This window comes from Gigantopelta aegis, chromosome 5 (assembly GCF_016097555.1).
Source record: "Gigantopelta aegis isolate Gae_Host chromosome 5, Gae_host_genome, whole genome shotgun sequence".
Classification (NCBI taxonomy): Eukaryota; Metazoa; Mollusca; class Gastropoda; order Neomphalida; family Peltospiridae; genus Gigantopelta; species Gigantopelta aegis.
Window position 1 is genome coordinate 6,844,663 of NC_054703.1, and position 25,888 is coordinate 6,870,550.

The 25,888-nt window shown below is 38.1% G+C and overlaps 2 protein-coding genes across 2 annotated transcripts; both read right to left on the reverse strand.

The window, feature by feature from the left end:
• Positions 1 to 250: 250 nt before the first annotated feature.
• On the reverse strand, positions 251 to 5,305 carry LOC121373405 (TPR and ankyrin repeat-containing protein 1-like). Its single transcript, XM_041500050.1, has 2 exons — positions 3,359 to 5,305; positions 251 to 1,203 (listed from the first exon to the last, which is right to left on the reverse strand). Exons 1-2 carry the CDS (start codon positions 5,303 to 5,305, stop codon positions 1,072 to 1,074), a joined length of 2,079 nt encoding a protein of 692 aa, XP_041355984.1. The 3' UTR covers positions 251 to 1,071.
• LOC121373406 lies at positions 5,305 to 22,626 on the reverse strand. Its single transcript, XM_041500051.1, has 4 exons — positions 22,552 to 22,626; positions 8,576 to 8,936; positions 7,658 to 8,368; positions 5,305 to 6,068 (listed from the first exon to the last, which is right to left on the reverse strand). The coding sequence occupies exons 2-4, from the start codon at positions 8,910 to 8,912 to the stop codon at positions 5,311 to 5,313; spliced, it is 1,806 nt and encodes a 601-aa protein (XP_041355985.1). The 5' UTR covers positions 8,913 to 8,936; positions 22,552 to 22,626; the 3' UTR covers positions 5,305 to 5,310.
• Between the last annotated feature and the right edge of the window lie 3,262 nt (positions 22,627 to 25,888).

The following is a 25,888-nucleotide window of genomic DNA, read 5'->3' on the forward strand; positions in this document are numbered from 1 at the left end:
TTATATGGCGTCAGACATATGGTTAAGGACCACACAGATTTTGAGAGGAAACCCGCTGTCGCCATTGCATGGGCTACTCTTTCCGATTAGCAGCAAGGAATCTTTCATTTGCGCTTCCCACATGTATATATATACACACACACACACACACACATACATATATACATGTGGTTGAGTTAAAGGACATCCTTTTTATGAATGCCTCAATAGCTCACAGCGCATCGTGGTTAGTCTTGCAATTTACGGGCTATTCGGTGCCACAGGTTCGAGTCCCAGCAACGGCATGGGAAAATTTGTGAGGCCAGAAAGGATTTAATTATCCCCTGCGCCAAAGTGATCAAATCTTAAAAGTATGTGAGCTGCAAAATATTACATACTTTGATTGCACTGAAAATGTAAGATTATATATGTACACACACCAATTTGAAATGTGAACATTCCCAACTTCTCATGTGGATATTTCTGTAATTAAGTATGCTCTGATAAATTAAGTTAATAACAGTGCAATGCATCATCCACTGGCTTAAAATTATCCCACTTGTGAATCAACTGCACTCATTTTCCTAATCTTGTCAGACATGGGACCATGGTGACAAATCCTAAATAAATTCCTACATACGCACAAATATAGTAGTAAATACGTGTATCATACAATAAATTCCTACACATGCACACATATAGTAGTAAAGACGTGTATTATACAATAAATTCCTACACATGCACACATATAGTAGTAAAGACATGTATTATACAATAAATTCCTACACATGCACACATATAGTAGTAAAGACGTGTATTATACAATGAATCCCTGCATATGCACACATATAGTAGTAAATACGTGTATTATACAATGAATTCCTGCATACGCACACATATGGTAGTAAATACGTGTATTATACAATGAATTCCTGCATACGCACACATATAGTAGTAAATACGTGTATTATACAATGAATCCCTGCATACGCACACATATAGTAGTAACCACGTGTATTATACAACGAATTCATCAAAACGTTTGAAAATTCATCATGGCCGCCATCCTCGTCAGTCTGACTGTTGTGAATCTTAATTCATATTCAACTGGCGATGCAGACGTGGTGGTAGGCCAAACTGGCGACGTAATTTGTTTTGTTTACTATTGGACTGTTTACTTCGGAAAGATCCGGATTTCTCGTGGGGCTTCATCCGTTGTTCTTCCTAAAATGGACAATTGTTTAAAAAATAAAAATAAGACTTAAAATATAAAGTGAACAAGGCATGTCTTATTCACAACAACCAAAACAGAAACGACTGCTTTGAAGTATAGTTTCGCGCGCGCGCGCGCACACACACACACACACACACACCGAGAGACACACACGCACGCAGAGAGAGAGAGAGAGACACAGAGAGAGACACGTGCACGCACACACACACACACAACACACACACATACATACATACACACACACGGATACACACACACACACACACACACACACACACACACACACACACACCTACACCTGTAGAAGTATGAAATATTAAAAATCGCACAAAACTGTATTAATTTGTTTATTTTCACTTTGATTCAAAACTTAAAGTTAAACATTTTAATGATACACATTTCTATTTCGTTGGGGACGGATGTAACATCATTACCCTTGACAGACCATCAATAAGCCACTTCGAAAGCAGTTGACCTGGGTAATCTTTTTATAATATTAATGTCAACTAATTCTTCTGGTTGAATATCGGGTCAACAGAATCCGCAGCTGATTTTCGCAACGCCATCAGCTTCAGTCAAAAGCATTAATCAGAACACGCCAATAATCTGTGTGTAATAAAAGTGACTTACTTCGAGGCATGTTTTCCCCAAAATCTTGAGATTTTTGTTTTATATCCTTCGACTGCAACTCTCTCTCTCTCTCTCTCTCTCTCTCTCTCTCTCTCTCTCTCTCTCTCTCTCTCTCTCTCTCTCTCTCTCTCTCTCTCTCTCTCTCTCTCTGTGTGTGTGTGTGTGTGTCGGGGGGGGGGGGGGGGACGCTCCTGTATACGTTCAGTTAATCGTAGAAGAAAATAATATCAGCTACAGAACAAGATAGTAGGTCATTCGTTCTGTACGTACAGTAGATTTTGAGTAGCTTCTTAATAGCATAGCATTTTGTCAGGGTCGCCCTGTACATTGTCAAATTATTCAATTGCTAATTTTTATAAAAAGTGGCTACAACATTTAGTGTTTGGCTAATAAACTATTCCTTAAATTGACCACATTTTAATAAGTTTCAAGGAAATACTCTATATACCTGAAAACAAGCTAAACCAAAATGTTTCAGTGATCCCTGTTTGTGTCATTAAGTTTCGTGCCATGCACGAAGGCGCTTTAAATGTAAACAGTTTATCAAAGTGTAAATTCTACCATTAATATTGTACATAGCATAATATAAGAAAATGGTTTTGTGAAATTATTGATGTTTTGTGCAGTGTAGTTATCCACTATTTGGTGAGACGTCTCTTGTGAATCGCCTGATGAGTGGGTGCGATTTCACGAAGCCCTGACATTATGACATATTAGCTTACTCTACTCGGCACAACGTGCTGCCTTCATAAAAAGATGACGGTACAGTGAGTCTGATTTCTAAGTAGATTTTAAGTTTCAAGGTTCTATACTCATAAAACTTTTAGTCTCGACTCAGATCTTTAATAGGGTCTTGAGACTTTACTCGCATGGAAACGCCATACAAATCGCGTGTGTGCGATGCAAACTGATGTGATGTGATGCGTGTGACGTCACTAAATACTTCTGTAAAGTGCAATAGACCAGATATCAGGCAACCTATTATGCTATCGTTTAACCGGTGAAGTAAAGGAATTGCTTTCAATAAATACATGTATGTGTACAATATTAATTTATTTCGGAACCACAGGAAATTCTAAGGTCAATAAAGGGGACAGAGGTTTATTTGAAACTTTGTACATCGATTGCGCACAGTTTGTGGAACGTTCTCCTTTCCGAAAAAGGTATAAAACCAGTATGTCTATATAGTAAATAATGATATATTCCTTGAAGCAATATACATGTACTTAAAACTATTAAATGTAAGAACGTATACATAAATTGCAGCTTTATATTGTAACTTTAATATTAATATTTTAAAAACACTATGCTTGCTTACTTATGTAACAGTGGGTTCAAACTCAAAAAGGAGACTTCACTATAAACTACATGTACATTTGAAAGTGTTATTTTAAAGTGAATATGATGCAGTCAGTATTGTGACCTATACTCGAAAGGAAACTCCACCATAAACTGTGTACATTTTATTATACACTGTAGAGCTAGTCTCTTATGTTTGTTTGGGCAAATCCTTACCTTGTATTCATGGAACTTTCTTGCTATGACTGCTCGTCCAAACAGGTAATCTTGGTATAAAGTAAACAAGGCATGTCGCAGTTCTTTAATTTTCTTCCAGCTGTGATTCTCCATCATGCTCTGAAGAATACTCTTGACTGTGTCCATCTCTGACAGCAGACGATCGATATCGAGGGATATATCAGCATAACAATCAGCTTTCATGTCAGGACTCCGTAGCTTGTGAAACCCTACAAAGTAGCTAAGCTCATGGAGAAGTTTTCGCATGTTGTCCGCATAATACAATTTCTTGAATCTTTCAAACTGTGCATTCTTTTCAATGTGTTTCTCTGAAGCAAGGTGTGTCTCTAAAGTGTCTGATCGTCTCCTCCAGGGTGTGAGACCTTCTGACGTACGAGGCAAACACAGGTTTGCAGTGTTCCAAGCAGTGGCATCCCTCTGATCTTCTGAACTGGAGGCATTTTCTTTAGTCTCTGAAGTAATCAAAGGAACTCCACACACACCACAAAATGTCTCCTTGATAGCAAATGGTGCAAACACCTCAAGCATCTCTTGGTAAAGTGCTCTCCTTGCCAGATTAGTAATATTATGCTTCATGATGATATTCTTGAAGAATCGCTGAATTGTGTTGGCAGCCCTAGTTTGTTGTCCCAGCTTAAAGGTTGAAAACCACTTGTGTGGCAGCCTCGAAAAGTCAGTGAACTGACAAAACTGTACTCCTTGTTTTTCGTCACTATTCCAACTCCACCAACAATCAAGCAGCTGTTCATCTTCCCGATTTTTCAGATGGTGTTGTAGTATAGCAGCAATATCATGGGCACTGTTTGATCGAGCAACAGCTTCAAGGATTTTGTGCAGGCGTCGTGGTCCCGACTCTGACAGCTTTAAAGTGGCAATTGACTTCACGATGTAATCTTCGTAGATGACTGGAAGCAAGGAACCAACATTCACCAAGACGGTCATAGCTAGGACCAAGCATCGTTCAGCAGCTAAAAAGTCACCTTTATTTTGAACAAAGAAGAGCTTGAGCAAACCCATTGGTGATTGGTAACCACATACCAATCCAACTATGCTCTGGAAATTATCCAACAAAAGATCAACCTTGTGGTTGCTGCACAAGTGAACAAGTTCTTGAATTGGTCGACTTTGTATTCTTAATATTAAATCTGCAAACCTGACTGCATCTAGGTATGTGGCAGGCAAAACAAAATGTGTCTCAGCAGTTGATGACTTTGCTAGAAGGAACATAGCAAGCGACACGAAGATTTCGAGCCAGAATAGCATCATAGCTTCGTCAGGTAGAATGTTTGGTTGATTTCTGAACGAAAGAGTCTCCACAAATTTCGTGAAGCTTATGAAAGATTTCATTGGATCCGCCTCTTCGATTTGCAGCCACTTAAATGCTTCTATGAATCTGTTAGCAATGCATTCTACTGTCAGCTTTTCCTTGTGGTATTCCACCAATAACGCACCTGGTATTTCATCCGGAGGACACCAGTTGGCAAGCCATTCTGGTGTTTCTGCCATAAGTTTATATTCAAGTTTTTGACAATACTGGGTAGCATCCAGTTTTAAGTTCAGAAGCGAAGCAAAACATGCAATGCGCAAGACCCAGTCAGTGTTGTGACATCTTTCCTTGTAGCGCAAGTATTCGTTTTTTACAGAAGGCTTTTGCCAGATATCTTTTAGGTAATTATTCACTTGTCTAGATGTATGTATGCCTGACAATATTTCGCTAAGTTGTAGAAGATCTTGTACATTTTCTGACAGAAATCTTGGATGATGGCGCAGAGGTATGAGAAAGTCTATTAGCTGTTGACAGGAAGTAAATTTTGTTTTGTCTTTTATAAGATTGCAAACTTCCTGTGACAATTCTGGTATATTCAGGGTTTTTATCATATCCACTCCGGTTTGTACAATGTTACTTAATTCTACATTCCAAACCATGATGTTCAGAGCAATAAACATTTCAGGTTTATTGTACATTGCATGTACGGACATTCATCTCCATCTTTGCATTGTGAACCCGCAAGATATGCGTTGCACTGCCTATAACGGTCACCTAGTTGTTGAAAAGCTGACTGTACTCTATTCAGCCATTCTTTCATTCTAACAATGAGAAAAGAGCTCAGAGAAACACACATCTCCTTCTGTTTCAGCTGACCCTTTCCATCCACAGAAAATGTGTCTCTTTCCAAATGCAAGAGTTTTTTCCTGTTTTGGTTTAAGCAATTGAAAAAGAATTGAGCCATAGCCTGGTCTTTAGAAGATGATTGCTTAAAGAGCTTCTTTATGATGAAGAAGGTCATCAAAATGCCACGAGATACTTCACGACAATCACCAACATTGGTCTCCAGACTTGACAACTCGACAACAACTTGTAGCGCTTCTAGTGCCCCAACATAGTTGGAAAATGGTCTCTCATTTTGAAAGATCTTAAGTGCACGTTTTGCCTTCGATTTGCTAGCTGTGATATGGGCCAAGGCCAAAATAGCTTTTCCCTGTCCATTGTCATCATTTGCTTTCTGGAATGCTTCAGAAGCTTTGTTCAGATGATCGATGACATCCTCCCTCATATCACCATCTGGCAGAAGAGACTGCGAAAGCACAAAATGACATTCCCCAATTACATCAAGTAGTATTTCTTTTCCTGCTGCTGCTAGAGACTTCACAAAGGATTCATTCAGCTTGCCAGGTTCTATTGTTCTGTCTAAAACACAAAGGATAATTGAAATTATTACAGTACTTTTAATTACATATGTGTAATTTCGTTTCATTTGTCCATATAAAATCTGCCAGAAAGGAAACGAAATGAATATTTATTTAATGACAACATAGCGTATTTCAAACTAAGGTTATTTGGTGTCTAATATACTCTTCCAAAAAGGAAACGAAAATGGACGAACGGAAAACGACATGTAAATTTCATCTAGATACATGTATCTCTGTGCCTTGCTGCCCACATCATCACACTACTACCACCGAATTTATCCACTTTCTGTGTGCAATTTTCAGCATAACATTCATGACGACGTCTGTAATTTTGACATAAAAAAACATTAAAAAACAAGACTTTTCACTAAACCACACACTTCTCCATAGCAGTTGACTTGACACCGTCTGGCTCGCATACCTGCCTCACGTAATCGGTTCTGCTCCATCTGAGCCAATATCCTACACAAACCTGGTATTGCAGAAGCAGTAGATGTTGCCGTGGTGGTCCTTTGATGTAGATGAATTACTCATATATAGCTGTCCTGGGTCACAATGGTCACAGTGGTCATGTGGTGTACATGATCTGGAAAGGCCACGTGTTGTCCGATGTAGCTGGAACATATACCACAATCTCGATATAGTGCTTAGGCATACATGGAACGTCCTTGCAATGGCAGACCTCGATTTGACTCTTTCTAAACGACCAATGAATTTGTTCCATTGTGCTTCACTCAGTGGAGGCATGTGTTTCATGTTGTGCAGTAAACAAAATAATGAGGACAAGATATCTAAAACCCTGCATTTTTATAGCGCATGTATTCATGTTTCGTGTGCAGAATGCTCACCTTCATAGATAACGTGGTTTGCACATAGAGGTTTTTTTTTTTTTTTTTTTTTTTTGGGGGGGGGGGGGGGGGGTTCCAAATAAGCACTATTGTGTTCTGTATGTCATGGTGGCTGCGCTTTGTGGACTGTAACAAAGGCAATATGTTTGGATTAACCAGTGGAATTATATTCATGATTTGTACATTGTTATGTGTAATATTGTCATATATATTAATAAAATCAAGTATTGAGGGTTTCCTTTTTGGTAGAGTATATATCGTTATTGACAGAGAGAGAGAGAGAGAGAGAGAGAGAGAGAGAGAGAGAGAGAGAGAGAGAGAGAGAGAGAGAGAGAGAGAGAGAGAGAGAGAGAGAGAGAGAGAGAGAGAATGACTTTGAAATGGAAACATGTTGTAAACCAGTATTGCACCGAACTACCAACAAGACAGAAAACACATATTAGTTGAAATCATTATCACAGATGCTTACTGGTCTAATTTGAAAATTCTTACGAGATGCAGAATAATGCGAATCTTGTGGGGAAAACTATAAGAATGCTACTACCCGCGAACCACGATGAAGACCTGCACTCGCAAGGAGACCAATAAAACTAAATTTGCGACGGTAAAACCACTGATATACGTCCGCAAATCGGAAAACACAGCAGTGTTATCCCCTAAAAAACAAAAACTATAAAGACATATAAAACGTGAATGTTAGACCAGTGCCACAATTAACACCATACCAAACCCCACAAACCTGCGACGATGCTCATTGTGCCGATGCCATTCAATGTAGAGTCAAGGTCAGAAATGTGGCCCACATCCGACGGTGTACTAGGATAGTTGGTGTTTTCCTGATGGACACTTGATTCCTTATCGTCTGAGCACATACACTTTATGGTAAAACCGTTGCGGATTATCTGTCCAGTTAATGCGGGATATTCATTCCTTATAGCCTTTTCTAGAGTGTAAGAACGTTTTAAGCTGTTCTCTAAAATAGACCACTTTTCTGAATTTGTCACCGAAGCATTCCGCAGGTCAGTATACAAGTTCTGAGTTATTGCATCATCATTCAAGAGATGGTCTGCCAGTCGTGTAGGTTCGACTCTGCTTTGAATCAAACACCATCCACACTGTTCAGGACTTTCACTTTCACGGTTATGGGCGAGCTCTCGAAACGTTCCCTGTAGCATCTCTTCCAAGTGAGGGTGGTGTTCTTTGATAGCGGGCAAGACGATGTTTGCAAACTGTTCCACATTGCATTTATCACAGATTCGTTTCAGAAGCTCTTCGTTTTTGTCTCGATCTGTGTATCGCTTGTGGATAATACTATCTTCATCATTTTCAGTCAGAACATGTCCAGCCACTAAATGATCAATGATGCTGGGAATAATTAAATCATTTCGTAGTCTACGGAAGTGTTTATTTATTGTCAATGAAGGTAATTGTTCATTTGTGCAAATTTCACCTGCAATGAAAATCAAAACAAAAATATAGTTCTTTCCGATTATCAAAAATACACAGATGAATATACCTTTTCATTATATAACAAACTAATATGTAAGTACAATGTATCTTAGGCCAGGTAGTACAATTATGCTACTGAAATAGATGAACGTTTTTTAATTATTGTTATTGTGCATGAGTGGATTGATGAATGGAACATTTTTCATACCAACTGATTTTTCAGTAAGGAGTCTTTCTTTAAGCATATCCGTGTGGTATTTTCGACCGTTTGAAATATAATTCTCCAATTCGCCCTGTGTTTTCTTAGCAGAAAGAAGACATTTCTTCACAGCGTGCTCATCTCTGAAGACCTGCAAGTGAGAGGAGACTATATCTGCGTAGTCCCTCATGTGTTCGCCAAATCGTCGGATACTTGTAGAGATGAATTCTTCAAACAAGGCGATGGATTGCTTCTGGGTCTCTTCGGAAATACTGGCTACTCGCAGATTAGGAATAACATCACGCTCCAGGATTCTGGAACAAGCCCAATCTTCACTGGGTGGCATTCTGTTTTCTATATGTGTCCAGATCTGTGAAATATATAGAGAATACGAGGTTTTTTTTCAAAACGTACAGAACAAGCGAAAGCGAGATGAATACAATTTGACCAAGATCCGTAACTGTAGATTTATCTTATACAGTATATCATTTGAACTAAAGACAATGCTTATTACAATATTGTTAAACCATAATATATTGTTCTATAGCCTGGCGGACTGGTTGACATTCTGGCGGGCTAGTTAATTTTAGTTGGTTCTGGTCCGACGGACTAGTGAAATAGTTTCCATTTGTGCACTTCTCAGACGATCAAGCTGTACAAAACGTTCAGCACACTATCCTGAGGCACTACAAATAAAAAGTCCGGACAACTATATGTGGGACAGACAGACAGACGGCCAGACAGATGGAGATAAAACCTGTAGTCCCCTCCGGTTGGAACGGTAGAGGACATAACTAATTTACCCTGAATCGCTAGTACTGTGAATGTAATAGTTCTGCTCGTTATTGCTCATTCTACATAACACTTCATGTTCCTTTTTTCATTACATATCCACTACATATGAAAATAATACAATATACAGTTAAACCTGTCTTAAAGAGACATTCCTGAGTTTGTTGCATTGTAAGATGTTTCTGACTAATAAAATATTTCTAAGATTAAACTTTGATATTAAATATATTTTCTTGTTTAGAATGTCAGTGTCTGTATATTAATATTTTAATGTGCTTCTGGTCGTCTTAATATTTGTAAGAAGTCCAAACGGGATTTTGTCTTCAAATAATTTCGTACGTATGCAAACAAAAATTAGGAAATAAAATGAAATTTGCCTAGTGCAAATATCACAATGGTCAAAAACACGTTTAATATACAGCCACTAATATTTGATGAAGAAAAATATATTTGATATGAAATTATAATCATTAAAAAGTCTCTGTTAGTCGATAACATCTTAAAATTTTGCAGCAAACTCAGGAATGCCCCTTTAAGCTGTCACACAAAGGAATAGTAATTCAAATGTTCGCCTGTTCAAGCTTCATCGAGAAATCTGTCGGCAAAAAAAAAGAAAAAAAAAAGTACGCACATAAAAGCACTAGCAAAAACAGAGTAACTAAAACAATAAATACCATACTTAAGTCTACATGAGACAAGAACCTACAAATAAAGTAACTTAGCATAAACAGCCATCGAGGAGTAAGTAAAGCCCAACTAAAAACAAACTACTGGTCCAGGGCTCGAAACGACTTGTGGCTAGGTCTCCAAATGCGACCAATGTCTCAGTTGGGCGACTTAAATATTTAAAAAATAATGGCATTAGTCGCCCAGATAATATTATGTGGGCGATCTTTTTTAGAGCTATAACATATGAACCACTATTAATATTTATATTCCAATTTAAAATCATGCTCGTGGTTCTCTTACCAACATCCATTATTATTTTGTGGGCCACCATATCCATAGTTTTTGGTCAGTTTCCAGCCCTGCTGGTCAAAGATTAAAAGTATGGTAACACTAAACCTACCATATGATTGAGGTAAAAAAGAAGTACAGGAGGTGAAATAAAATAATAATATAAATATAATTAAGTATAAATAAATTAATGAAACAAAGAACAACATGCTGAACGAACGATTAAATAAATGAACAAACCAATAGCAATAACAATCTGAATACATAAAAAGAATTTTAACCGGATAATTTATAAGTATTTGTAGGTCCTAGCAAAACCTAAAATTCGGGCAAAAATTATACATTATTTTATCCTCAAAATGAGTTGTAATTCTTGTGAACATGCGTAGTGATTCGTTTGCAACCCTATATTAGCCCCTCGAATTTCACGCGGAACCGATCTTTTCTGGTACCGTGTCGGTAGCGTATCGGTAAAATCACAGAAGCGAAATTTCTAAGACTATTCAGCGAATTTTTTTTTTTTTTTTAAACAGTTGCCAATGATAGCAAGGCATGAAACCGAAAATATGTTTCCCATGAAATTTGAAATCTTATGACCTGCTATATAGCTATTTCGCTGTAATGCTAATATGAATAATTTCATTTCAACTTATTTTCATGTTTATATCAATTATGGTTCAAACGCGCTGTCCTGGGCATACACCTTAGCTATCTGGGCTGTCCGTCCAGGACAGTGGGTTAGTTATTAATTGTTAGTGGTTAGTGAGAGAGAAGAAGGTGTAGTGGTCTTATTGATTCGCTCTGTGTGGGAGCCGGTGTAGCACTTAATTTGCACTCCACAAGGATATGCATTCCCCAGTCATTATTATACGTATAATTTGCACTCGCCAGTTATTATTATGCGTATAATACACACTACCCTTGAATTATTTGCACTTCCCTGGTTATTATTATACATATAATCTACACTCTCCACTATTATGCTTAAATACTGAATATATTTGTCTCTTTAAAGAACTTTGGATTGATAATAATTTAAGTGCTATTTCTATGAATATAATCCACATTCCTTATTAGTCCCCTGTCGGTGGAATCCGAAAGGGTCATAGGTTTCATCTCCGCCTTTCCGTCCGTCCGTCTGTACCACATACAGTTTTTTTTTTTTTTTTTTTTTTTTTTTTTTTTTGGTCACAATGTCTCGAGATATTGTGCTGATTTTTTTTTATATATTTTTTATCATATACCATTACAGATCAAGTTTACCTTTCATGACGATTTACACATTTTGATCGAATTATGGCTCTTGAACATAGGGGATATGGAAGTTTGTTTTCCTGACTTTTCTCCCCAATGCCTCAAGATAATGAGCTGTTCTTTTGCGTATAGCGTTATAGCGTACCATTGCAGATCAAGTTTTGACTTTCGTGACGATTTACCTATTTTTGACAGAGATAAGTATGGCCCTTGAATTTAGGAGATACAAAAATGTGTTTCTTGGTATTTTTATATAATGCATATAATATTGAATAGGGACTCGTAGTGTACATTATACGTATAATAATGAATGGGTTGTGCAGCTTATATGTATAATAAGGTGTAGATTATACGTATAATGATGAACGGGTAGTGCCCATTATAATAATGTGCTGCAATTTATGTAGACTAGATTATGTGTACAATAATGAATGAGGAGTGTATATTATACGGTGGTGTGTATAGTAATGAATAAGTAGTGTAGTTTATATGTATAATAATACATGTGGAATGCAGATTATATGTATAGTAATGAATGCGGAGTAGATTATATGTTTAGTAATGGATGGGGAGTGTATATTATATGTATAGTAATAAAAGGGGAGTGCAAATTATATGTATTATAATACGGAATATGGAGTGTAAGTTATAATATGTGTAATAATGAAAGACGAGTGTAGTTTATGTGTATAATAATTAATCTATCTCTTTCTCTCCCCCTCTCTCTGTATGTGTGTGTGTGTGGGGGGGGGGGGGTAGATTATGCGTATACTAATGCATGGGTAGCCTAGATGATGTCTATAATAATGCATACGTAATGTAGGTTATGTGTTTAATAATGAATGGGGTGTGCACATTATATATATTTGTATATACATGTAGTAATGAATGGTGAATGTAGGTTATATTTATATAGTAATAAAGGGGAGTGCATATTATATGTATAGCAATTAATGGGGAGTGTAGATAATGTGCATACTAATGAACGGGGAGTGCAGGTTATATGTATAATAATGAATGGGTAGTGTAGATTATGTGTATAGTAATGAACATGGAGTATAGATTTAACACTAATAGATGTGTGATAATTAATGCGAGTTCCAGGTTATGTTATAATAATGATCTATTTATTATGACGCACTGCACTTAATAAATTGTATAACATCAAATCACTGCTCCTAGGCTTGTGGAATTTAAAACAAAAACGTTTAACGACACCACTAGATGACACTGATGTATTAATTATCGAATATAGGCTGTTGAATATTTGGTAATTATGACATAGTCTTAGATTTAACAACAACGCTACATTTTTCCATTAGATTTTTATATGCACTCAAACACATGATACCACGACCTTTGATTTACCAGTCGTGATGCACTGGCTAGAATGCAAAATACCCGGTTGGGCCTACCGACAAGGATCGATCCTAGACCGGTCGCGCATCAGGTTACCACTGAGCTATGATCCACCACTTGTGCATTGAGATAATCATTAATGTACAGGTTATAAATGTAAATTGTATACATGATTCGTATCGTTATTTATAACTATAGTATAGATCTATGGCATGTGTATTTATAAAGGATACTCCCCAAGTGTCTTGTGATATCATAATTTATCCGAGGCTTGCCAAGGATTTTATACTTTTATCAACGAGTGCTGATAAATTATGATATCACAAGACACGAAGGGTATTCTTTTTATCATCCATTATCATTCTTTTCATTTGCGATAATTGTAAACAATGTCAGTAATGTGGGCTGAATGTCAGCAGTAGACTTGTTAACTAGCAGAAAGGCAGTGGTGGGACGTCAATAATGGTAGGTTTAGCGCTGAAACAAACACAGTGACGTAACAAAACATTGTCTTGTGATTAAAATTTGACCAATCAAGATCATAAGAAGCGATATCTCCCGCGGAGATATCGCAAATTATAGTGCCAGCGATATCTCCTACAGAAGCCTTTAATGGATGATAATATTGTTTTATACGCTGATATTCATATATGTTACTAACATGCAGCAAAAGTAAGTTCCGTTTATTTTATTTTACTATTATTATGTTTTGTTAAGTACATGTATAATTATGTTCCATGTTCATCGGGAAATTGTTTGCAAGGTCGTCTAAAATACGCTTTTCTTCCTTTGTCTACAACTTCCTTTATTTAAAATATTATAATTTTTTTAAACAAACAGTGGTTGTCAATATCGGATCCCTGATATGAACAAAGAATGCAGGAATGATATGGTGGGCATGCAAGGTAGCACTTAACTGGGGTAGGGTGGGTCTGAATTCATGATTTTTTTGTTCTAAATTATGAATATGTTTAAGGCCAACATCTGCAATGTTATCTCCACATAATTCCTGCCACATTAATCGAAAGTAAGGGAAGCAAGTGATGCGTGAAGAGATTCTGGGATCCATCCGATGATGAGTTGTTATATTTATTCTGCAAATTTGCAATGGCAGATTCACGTACCCATCTAGATTCACCACTGCGATTTATATCAACTTTTACAAAATGCACTGGCTTATGCAAAAACACTAAACAAATATTATTATGGGAGTTCTTAAAACAATTATAGCCTACATGCAATATAGACTGGGGGAGTGCATATTATTGAGAGAGAGAGAGAGAGAGAGAGAGAGAGAGAGAGAGAGAGAGAGAGAGAGAGAGAGAGAGAGAGAGAGAGAGAGAGAGAGAGAGCGAGCATATTATACATATAATATAGACTGGGTATGTGTATATTATATGAATAATATGCACTGTGGAGTGCTTATTCTACGTATAATCTTGAATGGGGAGTGCAAATCCAGGGTAATGCAAATTATATGTGACATCGGTACTGGGCTGCGAATCCTGTACCTACCAGCCTTATGTCCGATGGCCTAACCACGACACCACCGAGGCCGGTGATATGAATAAATGTTGTTATCCAGAGTCGGGCATTCCCGTACGCCTATGTCATAGCATAGTTTGACTTGTAATCGGACACAACCCGTTTCCGAGAATACAGCTACTTTTGCTTTTGTTCACAAAGCGGAATCCCCCTCCGGGATTTTCTAACTGTTAAATAGTATTAAATAAAACAAGTGTAGAAATTCTAATAAAAACAAAATCAACATTTTAAAACCTTTTTAAAAACATCTTTGTACAAATTAAAAATTTTACTTATAATAATTTTAACTTTTGTTACGTCTTCAAAGTAATGTTCATGTTTGTACTATCGCAATCAATACAAGGGAAATAAATCGTCGCTTGCTCAGTCGTGAAGTAGACCCTATTTTAAATTCATTTAACTGCGATGTACGATCGATTACTACGTAACATTCACCTACTTGTCAGACGAGGCAGAAACGGATCAGTGTTCCATCTAGATAATACACCGCACAATAACTGAATGTATCCGAAACTGCTCTACAGTCGATGTGCTAGGTCAAACATATTTGTCAGAGCGCCTGCGCACCTTGAGCGTGCAGTGGCTGGCTACCAACTATTGCAATGACAACATTCGACGTCAACAACTTGAAATGCAGGCCCGGATCCAGAGGGGTTATTGAGAGGGGTATGTGCCCCCACTCTCTTTTCGAAACGATTAAAATGTCTTATCCGTACAGTTCTTATACACACAAATGTATCAAAATGTACTGTGCTTTAGAAAGAGAGAAATAAGTATTATTTTTATTTAACGACGTACTCAAGATATTGTAAGTATTGTTATATGGTATGGGATATATGATTAAAGACCACACGTATAATTAGAGAGGAAACCCACTGCTCTTTTCGATTAATTACAAGCAAGGAATCTCATAGGCACCATCCCACAGACAGGATAGCACATACCACGGCATTTGTTACACCACTTGTGGTGCACAGGCTGGAATTAGAAATAGCCCAAGGGGGCCCACCAACAGGGATCGATCCTAAACCGACCGAGCACCAGTTGTGCGCTTTACCACTGGGCTACGTCCCGCGCCCCGTACTGTGTTCCAGGTGAGACAGTGATTTCGTTCATTAATTAATAAGGCAATGGATAACACGTAATTATAGCTTGAGTGTCCTGTAGCCCTCTCTGGTGTATATGTTGTCACGGAGACATGTAAACAGGGCGAGGCTAGAGGACACTCGCGCTAACGCTATTAATATCGTGGCAAGTGCCTGTGTATATTAATTGCGGTAGCTGATTGGTTTTTTTCTCTCGTTCCATCCAGTTCACCGCAACTAGACAAAGGCCGTGGTATGTGCGTTCCTGTCTGTGGGGAAGTACAACTATGTGTGCACGTACATGGTTCATTCAAACGACGTCGGACGAGTTTGTACTCAGCATCATTGTCGTCAATCGGAATATCTCGGTATTTTCCGTTATATACGATTCGATACACTTCGGGCGATTTCATCTCTGACATTTACATCTTTCCGAGTTTCAGTTTTAAACTTGGTAAAGCTGCAGCAAATTCAGTTTTATTAGACACGCACCGACAAATCAGAAAAGATTGGAATTATTTGCAGTGGCCAATGTGTATCAAAGATCGAATCAGCAATAATATTGTTTGTGTTGAATTGTAAAACCTATAATAATGCGGTGAAAGATGAAAGTAAATTGTGTTTTCATGACGTCAACCGTGTTGTCAATTTGTCTCCTATATGTACAACAGCATGATTCCTGAGTTGAGTTTTGTAAAATCAGTACGATTCACACGTGTGTAATAAGCATCCACATTATCCAGAATACTATACTGTATGTATGTATGTATGTGTATGTATGTATCTATCTATTGCATCTACCTCTGTATGTCTGTCTGTCTGTATGTCTAAATGAAATTCTTATTTTAACAATTCGTTCTATAACACAGTTGCACAATCGCTGTTAGGAGACAAACTGACAACACGATTGACGTCATGAAAACACAATTTACTTTCATCTTTCACCGCATTATTATAGAAGGTGTTATAATTCAACACAAACAATATTATTGCCGATTCGATCTTTGAAAAACAAATACACCGCGCCACATATGCTTACGTCATTTGAATATCTAATAATGACGGACTGGAATTAACGTTGCGTGTACAGTACACAAAAACACGTTGTATTAAGCTTGAGCTTTATATGATAAAGAGATTATTACCCTCGTGTATTTCGATATCGTCAATATCATATATTAAGAATAAAAATAATGTATTATACTCGCCAGAGGCTCCCATAATACAATTGTTATTCCTAATATATGATATTGACGATACCAAAATACACTCTGGTAATAATCTATATATATATATTGGCAAATCGGAAAACACAATGGGTTGTGTGGCCTTTTGGTGCGTGTATGGGGGAGGGGTTGTTGGGGGATGCTTTGTTGTTCTTGATTTTGCTGTTTGTTGTTATGTTTGCTGTTCTTGGCTGGGTTTGTTGTGTGTCTATCTGGATAGTGTGTCCATATTATTTTTCTTGCGATCATCCCCCACATTTCCAATTAGGTAAGGTCCTGGGCATTACCTTTAACAATGCCTACAACGTATTTTGACGGTTACACGGGCAGCGTTTCAAATAACCTCCCATTGTCATGATGATCTTCACATTAAAAAAAAAAACCCACACACCTCGAGTAACCGACACTATCACTGCCACTAGAGATTCGGTGTGGCGGTTATCGTGTGGTCATTAATCAGGGACGTATCAAATTGCACTGCGGCTGGATGGGGCCAACATAACGTCTGCTCAAATAGGTAGCAGGAGGCGCGTTATTGTTATACTAAACGGGGGGGGGGGGGGGGGGGGGGGGGGGGGGGGGGGGGGGGGGCAGTGTTGGAGCAAATTCACATACATACATACAAACACACACGCACGCATGCACGCACACACGCACACATGCACGCACACACATAAATTCGCAAGCACACACATAATCACAGTGGATCATGATATTGGTTAAAGTTTGTTTTGTTTAAAGACACCATTTGAGCATATTTGTTAATTAATCATCGACTATTGGATGTCAAACATTTTGTAATTCTGACTCGTAGTCAACAGAGGAAACCCACTACATTTTTCTTAATGCAGCAAGGGATCTTTTATATGCACTTTCCCACAGACAGGAAAACACATATCACGGCCTTTGTCCAGTTGTGGAACGAGAAAAAACCCCATTCAGTTGAACGGATCCACTGAGGTAGTTCGAACCTGCGACACAAGCACGTCAGGCGAGCGCTCAACCGACTGAGCTAAATCCCCACCCCCACCCCCCGATATTAGTTAATAATTGACAAGTCTTAAGTCGGGAGTTGGGGAAATTACAACGCAACGGTCGAGTTGGCAGACCTTCGTTTTTGAAAAACCCAGGAGTGCTAAAAATCGTACTCCTCAAAATGCTTACGAGAGGGGAGGGGTGGAAATCACACACCTCAAAATGCAGAGGGGGAAATCGCACCCCTCAAAATAATCAGAATTAGAGGCAAGACACCCGAGAGGAATTGCACCCATGAACATGATTAAGTTTGAGGAGTAATGATTTCTAAATTAAATATCTTAAGAGTTAATGTTTTGTGTTTTCAAAATAAATATCCTAATTTAACTAATATGATGGTTATTCTCAAAGATGAAGGAACGGGCCATTGCAGTCTTACACAAGAAAAAGAAAGAAAGAAAGAAAGAAATGTTTTATTTAACGACGCACTCAACACATTTTATTTATGGTTATATGGCGTCAGACATATGGTTAAGGACCACACATATTTGGAGAGGAAACCCGCTGTCGCCACTACATGGGCTACTCTTTCCGATTAGCAGCAAGATATCTTTTATTTGCACTTCCCACAGGCAGGATAGCACAAACCATGGCCTTTGTTGGACCAGTTATGGATCACTGGTCGGTGCAAGTGGTTTACACCTACCCATTGAGCCTTGCGGAGCACACACTCAGGGTTTGGAGTCGGTATCTGGATTAAAAATCCCATGCCTCAACTGGGATCCGAACCCAGTACCTACCAGCCTGTAGACCGATGGCCTAACCACGACGCTACCGAGGCCGGTCAAGAAAAAGAAACACAATGAACACAATATTTATTGATTACTTATGTATTATATGCATATCATATTGCATTACAATTCTGAATCATGATTGCCCATTGGACTATTTCTCGTTCCCGCCAGTGCACCACGACTGGTATATCAAAGGCAGTGGTATGTATTACCCTGTCTGTGGGATGGTGAATATATAAGATCCCTTGCTGCTAATCGAAAAGAGTAGCGCATGAAGTGGCGACAGCGGGTTTCCTCTCTCAATATCTGTGGTCCGACGCCATATAACCGTAAATAAAATGTGCTGAGTGCATCGTTAAATAAAACGTTTCTTTCTTTCTTTTTTTTCTGAATCATGATAATCTGTTGACTATTTATGAATAAGGAATTGAAACTGATTTGTTTGTGCTTATTCTGTTTTATCTAAAACAAGTAAAATAATTTTGGTTTTCACCGCAGAATATGATTTCTCCATGGACACAAACCTGTGAACTGAATGTAGAAGTGTAACAACCACATAGCACGGGGTTATCACATTTATCATGATATCATAATATACATGTTATGTACCTGCAAATTCTTTATTTAAAAAAAATAATAATACTGTCATAACAGAGAAAATGACATCTATTGTTTTCTACCCAAATATGTCTTAATACAATTTGTCTTTTACAAACAGTATTAGCTTTCATTATCGGTGTACGTTAACACGTCATTTATTATATACTCGAATCATAGCAACCGATTAAAAAAACAACAATAATAAATAACCACCCAAACAAACAAACAAACCACCCTAATGTAAATTTCATTTTAAAATGTACATGCTTTACACTCGGTAAATTCGAATTACTGAGTTGAAATTAAATCGGTGTATGTTTGTTCCAGGTGGCCGTCAATCGATTACATGTACTAGAAATGTGAATCTACCAAGGTTAATGCCACTGGTTTTAAATCACGTGGCAGTATCGTGAAACAGAAAGTAGAAATGTCTGGAGTACGTCGCTATTCTATTAACAAAAACAAAACCTGCTTTACTAAATTCGTTTGTTGTTGGTGTACGCGTTTACTGTAATATCAACATGGATAAACGTTATACACATCATAGAATTATTGGACAACGCAAAATAGAGTGAAAAAGCAGGTTTTATATCGATAAATACCATGGGAATCCCTGTGACCCAGTTACTTGAAATAATTTTGAAAGTTAGTATTCTGATGTCACCGATAGATGTCGCTCGAAGCACAGAAATGCCTATGTCACGACACATTTCCCAGAGTGCACACAGACTTGGGGTGCGTTCCTTTCACCTCTCCTGGGCATGTTCCAACTGTTCTGTCCTCTCCAGATATCGTAAGACTTATTGGTTTTAAGGGTTTGTAACATTTTGTATTGAGATATTTACTTGTCTGAACTTTACTGTTAATGAAAATGTTCACGAACTGTGAAGAAAAACCTCACAAATGAACGACAAGCAAACGACAACAAATCGGATGTTGATTGCGCGAATCGTGCAGGAGAAAACAAACCGAACCAAAATGATAACGGTCACGTGGTGTAACAACGTCTGTGACGTTGTAACGGGAAGATCCCCTCTAAAAATAGATTAGACCTTGTTTTTAAGAAATACGAAAAATGCATTTTGTGGTATTACAAACACCAGGATTACCAGGATTACCAAAAAACATTTTAGGTGAATGGAAATGTATATTCTAAATAATAAAATGTAAGTAAAGTGCAATTTTATTTGTGAGAAAATGGGTTTAATAATGAAAAACAACGGCGTAATGGTTAACAACTAGGGCGTGTCCCTTTAAACAAAACAAAACAAAACCGACAAGATCTTAATAAGTGAACTCCTAGCTGATTGGCTCAGTGTAAAGATAACCAACCAATCGTGTTTCAATTTATAAAAAGTATTCTAGGAAGTTCATTGTGAACAGAATGGAAAGGTTTGTGGCGTGGATTGGATTCAATAAACAATTAAAATGACAGAGTTAAAAAAAACAATACAAAAAATACAAGCGTGATTTGTTCAATTTAGGGGCGCGTTATTTCGCGCCTGTCAGATTGAGTTGACGGAGGTTGACGGGCGTGTTAGCGCTCGCGCCCGTCAAAAACGAAGGTCTGAGCTGGCCAACATGAGATGATTTTGAAAAAAAGAAGAAAGTAAAATGGTTGTTAACCAAAATAGTAGTCTTTATGATAGTAGCTGGTTTCATTTATAGCAGTAAACAATAAACCTGCAACTCACATTTCGATATGGTTATAACAGAGAGAAGTTAAAGTATGTGATGTTTAAACAGGGAAATACAGCCCAAAAATAGCTGCAGCTTATCTCATTGACCTTTACTTCTCAGAGGAACGTGCGTTTTTAGAATCTAGGGTCTGTCGCTTTAAACTGACGCCACCAGTTATATCCTGTTTCCAGTGAATCGGTCCCGCTGTTAGTATTAACAATGAATGCTTAGAGACACGTGGAAAATTTCATGTCTGGCCTCAGATTACAGTTATCTTCCCATTTGGTTGTCCAAAATCCGGAAGTTTGACCGCGCAAGTAGTCTGCTGTTTGACTGTGATTATTTCATGGCAGACAGCTATGAAGTGGCAACTGTTTGACTGAAGTGACAGGGGATAGCATGTAGTTTGTAAACATGTGTAAATTGTTGACATTGAAGACTTGTTTGTGGTAATTCCGGCCCATGCAAAAGTAGTGCTTTTTGTGTAAAATGGGTGTACTCCGGCCTGGTTTAGAGGGTGTGTCTGTTTGAACCAATATGCTGGGAGAAAGAGCTGGACAACAGGGGTTGTCCTTTTCAGGGTATGTGTCCCCCATGCAGGCAAAGGTACATACTAAACTTCACGGGCCTGCTGATATTAATAAAAATGTTATAGCCACTAAGGCTATATAGAAACATATAGCGAAATTAATTGTGGTCTGAGGCCGTCTCTATACGCATTATTTACTGCTTATGATCGGACTCGAAGAACAGCACGGAAATGTTGGTCGCCATTTTCGAGCACGGTTAGTAAAATGACCATTTCTCAAACACTACTTGGAACACAGAGCCCAAATCTCGGATGTATTCAGGTGGATAACAGAGGAATTAGTTGGTACAAATTGAGATGGATTGTCCCTTTAGTAACGTAATAGGGCTATCTCTAAATTTTCCAATTAAAATGTGTGTGCGTACGTATGTGTCTTTAATTTGACAGTGTTTTGGTTAATGGAAATACATAATATACATCACACCCACCCCACCCCACCCCTGGTTACGGTCACCGAGTGCATTAGTTGCCATAGTATACTAAGACAAAGAAAGTTATCAATTTGGTAAATGTGTTTAAATAAAATAAAATAAATTTAAAAATCGTGTCTTTCAACTGAAACGAGACACTCGATTTACTTCATGCATCATCTGTTACCGTGTTTGATTGTCAACACAATATGAAATGCTCAGCTGTCACGACATTGAATTCAGCCTACCTTAAGAGAACAACGCACTAGTAGCATATTGCTAAACTTGTTTGTGTTTAAGTATATTCTGACCTGAAAACAAACAGTTCACTGGGGTGCGCGCGCAACCCGAACCCAATAAGACAGCTACCTTTGCTTTTGTCCACAAAGGGGAATCCCCTCCGGGATTTTGCAACTGTGAAATATTTTAAAATAAAAAAGTGTAGAAATTCTGATATAAACAAAATCAAAATTTTAAAACATTTTAAAAAAATGTTTTGTACAAATTAAAAATGTCAACATTTTACTTATAATAATGTTAACTTTTGTTACGTCTGCAAAGTAGGCAATTATCTTGTTTGTACCATTTACAATGACCACAACTTCACAAGGAAATAAATCGTATAGTTACAAACGTCGCTTGCTCAGTCGTGAAGTAGGCCATGTTTTAAATTAATTTAACTGCGATGTACGATCGGTTACTACATAACATTCACCTACCTGTCAGATGAGGCAGGAACGGATCAGTGTTCCATCTAGGTAATATACCCGCAAACTGAATGTACCCGAAACTGCTCTTCTATCGACGTGCTAGGTCAAACATATTTGTCAGAGCGCCTGCGCACCTTGAGCGTGCAGTGATTGGCTATCAACAATAGCAATGACAACATTCGACGTTAACAACTTGAAATGCAGGCCCGGATCCAGTGGACGTGTTGAGGAGGTCTGGTCCCCCCCCCCCCCCCCCTCCTTTTACAATGATTAAAAGTCTTATCCGTACAATCCTTATACACATAAATATATCACAATGTACTGTTTCATAGACGACAATAGTAACATGTGGCAAAAACTCCTACCTGCAACGTATCAATGATATAAACGCCATGGATATAAATACTACCACCCCTCACACTTAAAGTGAATCAGAAAAAAGTGGGTGTCAAGCTGCTCATTTCTGAGATAACGGGTAGCGTCTATGAGTACCCTAGTTCCGCACAAACATTTGAGTACTGTTATTACAGGTACCCCATACATGTTTCCAACACAAGTGGTACTAGATGAAATAAAAGTGAATAAATATTTTGCCCAGATGAAACTATTTATTTTTACAGCCAACACACTCACATTTATCACCAATCACAGGGCTTGTGGTGTTCACTTCTCAAACAAAAAATGGGCGCATCTCGAACTTTGACCTAGCCAGAAGTTATTGGTTTAGTACTACCTTTAGATAGAGAGAAATAAGTATTAATATTTGTATTTAACGAACTGTTCCACACACTATAATTATCGTTATATGGCGTGGGACATGTGATTAAAGGCCACGCATACAATTGGAGAGGAAACGCGCTGCCGACACTCCATGGTCTGCTCTTTTCGATTAATTAGCAGCAAGGGGTCTTTTATATGCACCATCCCACAGACAGGATAACACATATCACGGCATTTGTTACTCCAGTCGTGGTACACTGGTTGGAATTAGAAATAGCCCACCGACAGGGATCAGGTGAACGCTTTATCACTGGACTATGTGTTCCAGGTGAGACAGTGATTTTGTCCATCAATTAATATGGCAACAAGTAATACGTAATTATAGCTCGAGTTTCCTGTAGCCCTGCCCGGTTTATATGTCGTCAGGGAGACAACGTATAATCAGAGGAAGGCTACAGGACACTCGAGCTAACGCAGTTAATACACACAGTCACTTGACATAGATTGGATCGAACCACCTCGGTGGATCCATTCAGTTGATTGGGCTTGTTCTCGTTCCAACCAGTGCACCACAACTGGTCAAAGGCGGAGAAGTGCATATAAAAGATCCCTTGCTGCATTAGGACTATGTGTCAGAATTACCAAATGTTTGACATCTAATAGCCGGTGATTAATTAATCAATATGCTCCAGTGGTGTCGTTAAGTAAAACAAACAAACAAACAAACATTTTGACACAGACTGGTATGTACAGATACATTTGGTATATTTTGGTATATTTGATATATTTGCAACATATTTATACATGCTATTTATTTATTATTAAGAGTTTAAAGTTCGTTGTGTTTAACAACAATACTAGAACACATTGATTTACTAATCAGCGGCTATTGGATGTTAAACATTTGGATTTTTTTTATCAATAAAATTTTATACCCAGTAGAGAGAAAACAACGTATTAATAGAAAAATAAATGGTATATTCTGAACAGAAGCGGGAAAAAAGCCTTCAAATAAAGGAAAAAACTAAAGATCGATGGCAAAGTAATAACAATACTACTACTACTACTACTACTACTACTAATAATAATAATAAGGGTTAGTTGTTGGTAATCGAAACTTACGCATATATAGGGGGAAATATGTAGAACAAGTTTATATTTGTGGTGTGAGAAGGTAAAAAAAGTAAAAGTTTGTTTGCTTTGTTTAACAACACCACTAGAACACATTGATTTATTTATCATCGGCTATTGGATGTCAAACATTTAGTAGCGAGGGATATTATATATGCACCATCTTACAGGCAGGATAGCACATACCACGGCCTATATATAACAAAAACTAATCAGACAAAAACACAGACATTAGAGACTGTGGCCCAATCAATAAAAATTGTGCAGCCCCACCCCCCCCCCACCACCACCACCACTACCACTCCCACCACCACCACCACCACCACCACCACACCCGGTACCGTTACAATGGGCCTGTAGAGTTACCCGTAAATTTATTAAAACGTATTGTGCACCGGCCTCGGTGGCGTCGTGGCAGGCCATCGGTCTACAGGCTGGTAGGTACTGGGTTCGGATCCCAGTCGAGGCATGGGATTTTTAATCCAGATACCGACTCCAAACCCTGAGTGAGTGCTCCGCAAGGCTCAATGGGTAGGTGTAAACACGAAACTGTGTAATCGATTAAAAAACCCATGCCTCGACTGGGATCCGAACCCAGTACCTACCAGCCTGTAGACCGATGGCCTAACCACGACGCCACCGAGGCCGGTCTGCAGGCGCGGATGCAGAATTGTTGAAAGGGGGGGGGGGGGAGGGAGTCCAAATCTGAAAGGGGGAGGTCCAAATGTGATACTTTTATTTAGAACAGTTAATATAATTACGTTTCCACTTAAAAAATTTCAGGAGGGGGGGGGGAAGGAGGTACCCCTGGACCCCACTGGATCCGCTACTGATTTGATGTCGTACATTTAGTTACTGGTATCGATAACGAGAGAGGAAAGACGTTATTTACCTCAGCACATTTTAAAGGGACTATTCTAAGTTTGTACCCATGTTAAAAGGTTTGGGTGAAATAAAATATTTTGGCATTATTAAAATTACCATTTACGTATATTTCCCTGTTTACAATATGAATGTGTCTCTAGTCAATGCTTTTCTGGATATCCTAATGTTTTGTGGTATATTAATATCGATTTTCGTCCAACAATTTCGTACGTACGAATTAATTATTGTTTCCAATAGCCAAACAAAATCTGAAGTTAATCGACCGAAGGTGATTGTAAACGTATGTATCCTGACAATGCTATATATTTAAGGTGATTGTAAACGTATGTATCCTGACAATGCTATAGATTTAAGGTGATTGTAAACGTATGTATCCTGACCATGCTATATATTTAAGGTGATTGTAAACGTATGTATCCTGACCATGCTATATATTTAAGGTGATTGTAAACGTATGTATCCTGACCATGCTATATGTTTAAGGTGATTGTAAACGTATGTATCCTGACCATGCTATATGTTTAAGGTGATTGTAAACGTATGTATCCTGACCATGCTATATGTTTAAGGTGATTGTAAACGTATGTATCCTGACCATGCTATATGTTTA

Coding starts and splice junctions, on each gene's coding strand:
- LOC121373405 (XM_041500050.1), bottom strand. CDS start 5,305: ATGGTTTGGAATGTAGAATTAAGTAACATTGTACAAACCGGAGTGGAT. Junction 1,204..3,358: donor GAAAGTTCCATGAATACAAG/GTAAGGATTTGC, acceptor TGTCCATTTTAG/GAAGAACAACGGATGAAGCC.
- LOC121373406 (XM_041500051.1), bottom strand. CDS start 8,912: ATGCCACCCAGTGAAGATTGGGCTTGTTCCAGAATCCTGGAGCGTGAT. Junction 8,369..8,575: donor CCTTACTGAAAAATCAGTTG/GTATGAAAAATG, acceptor TTTTCATTGCAG/GTGAAATTTGCACAAATGAA. Junction 6,069..7,657: donor CACAATGAGCATCGTCGCAG/GTTTGTGGGGTT, acceptor TTTGTGTTTTAG/ACAGAACAATAGAACCTGGC.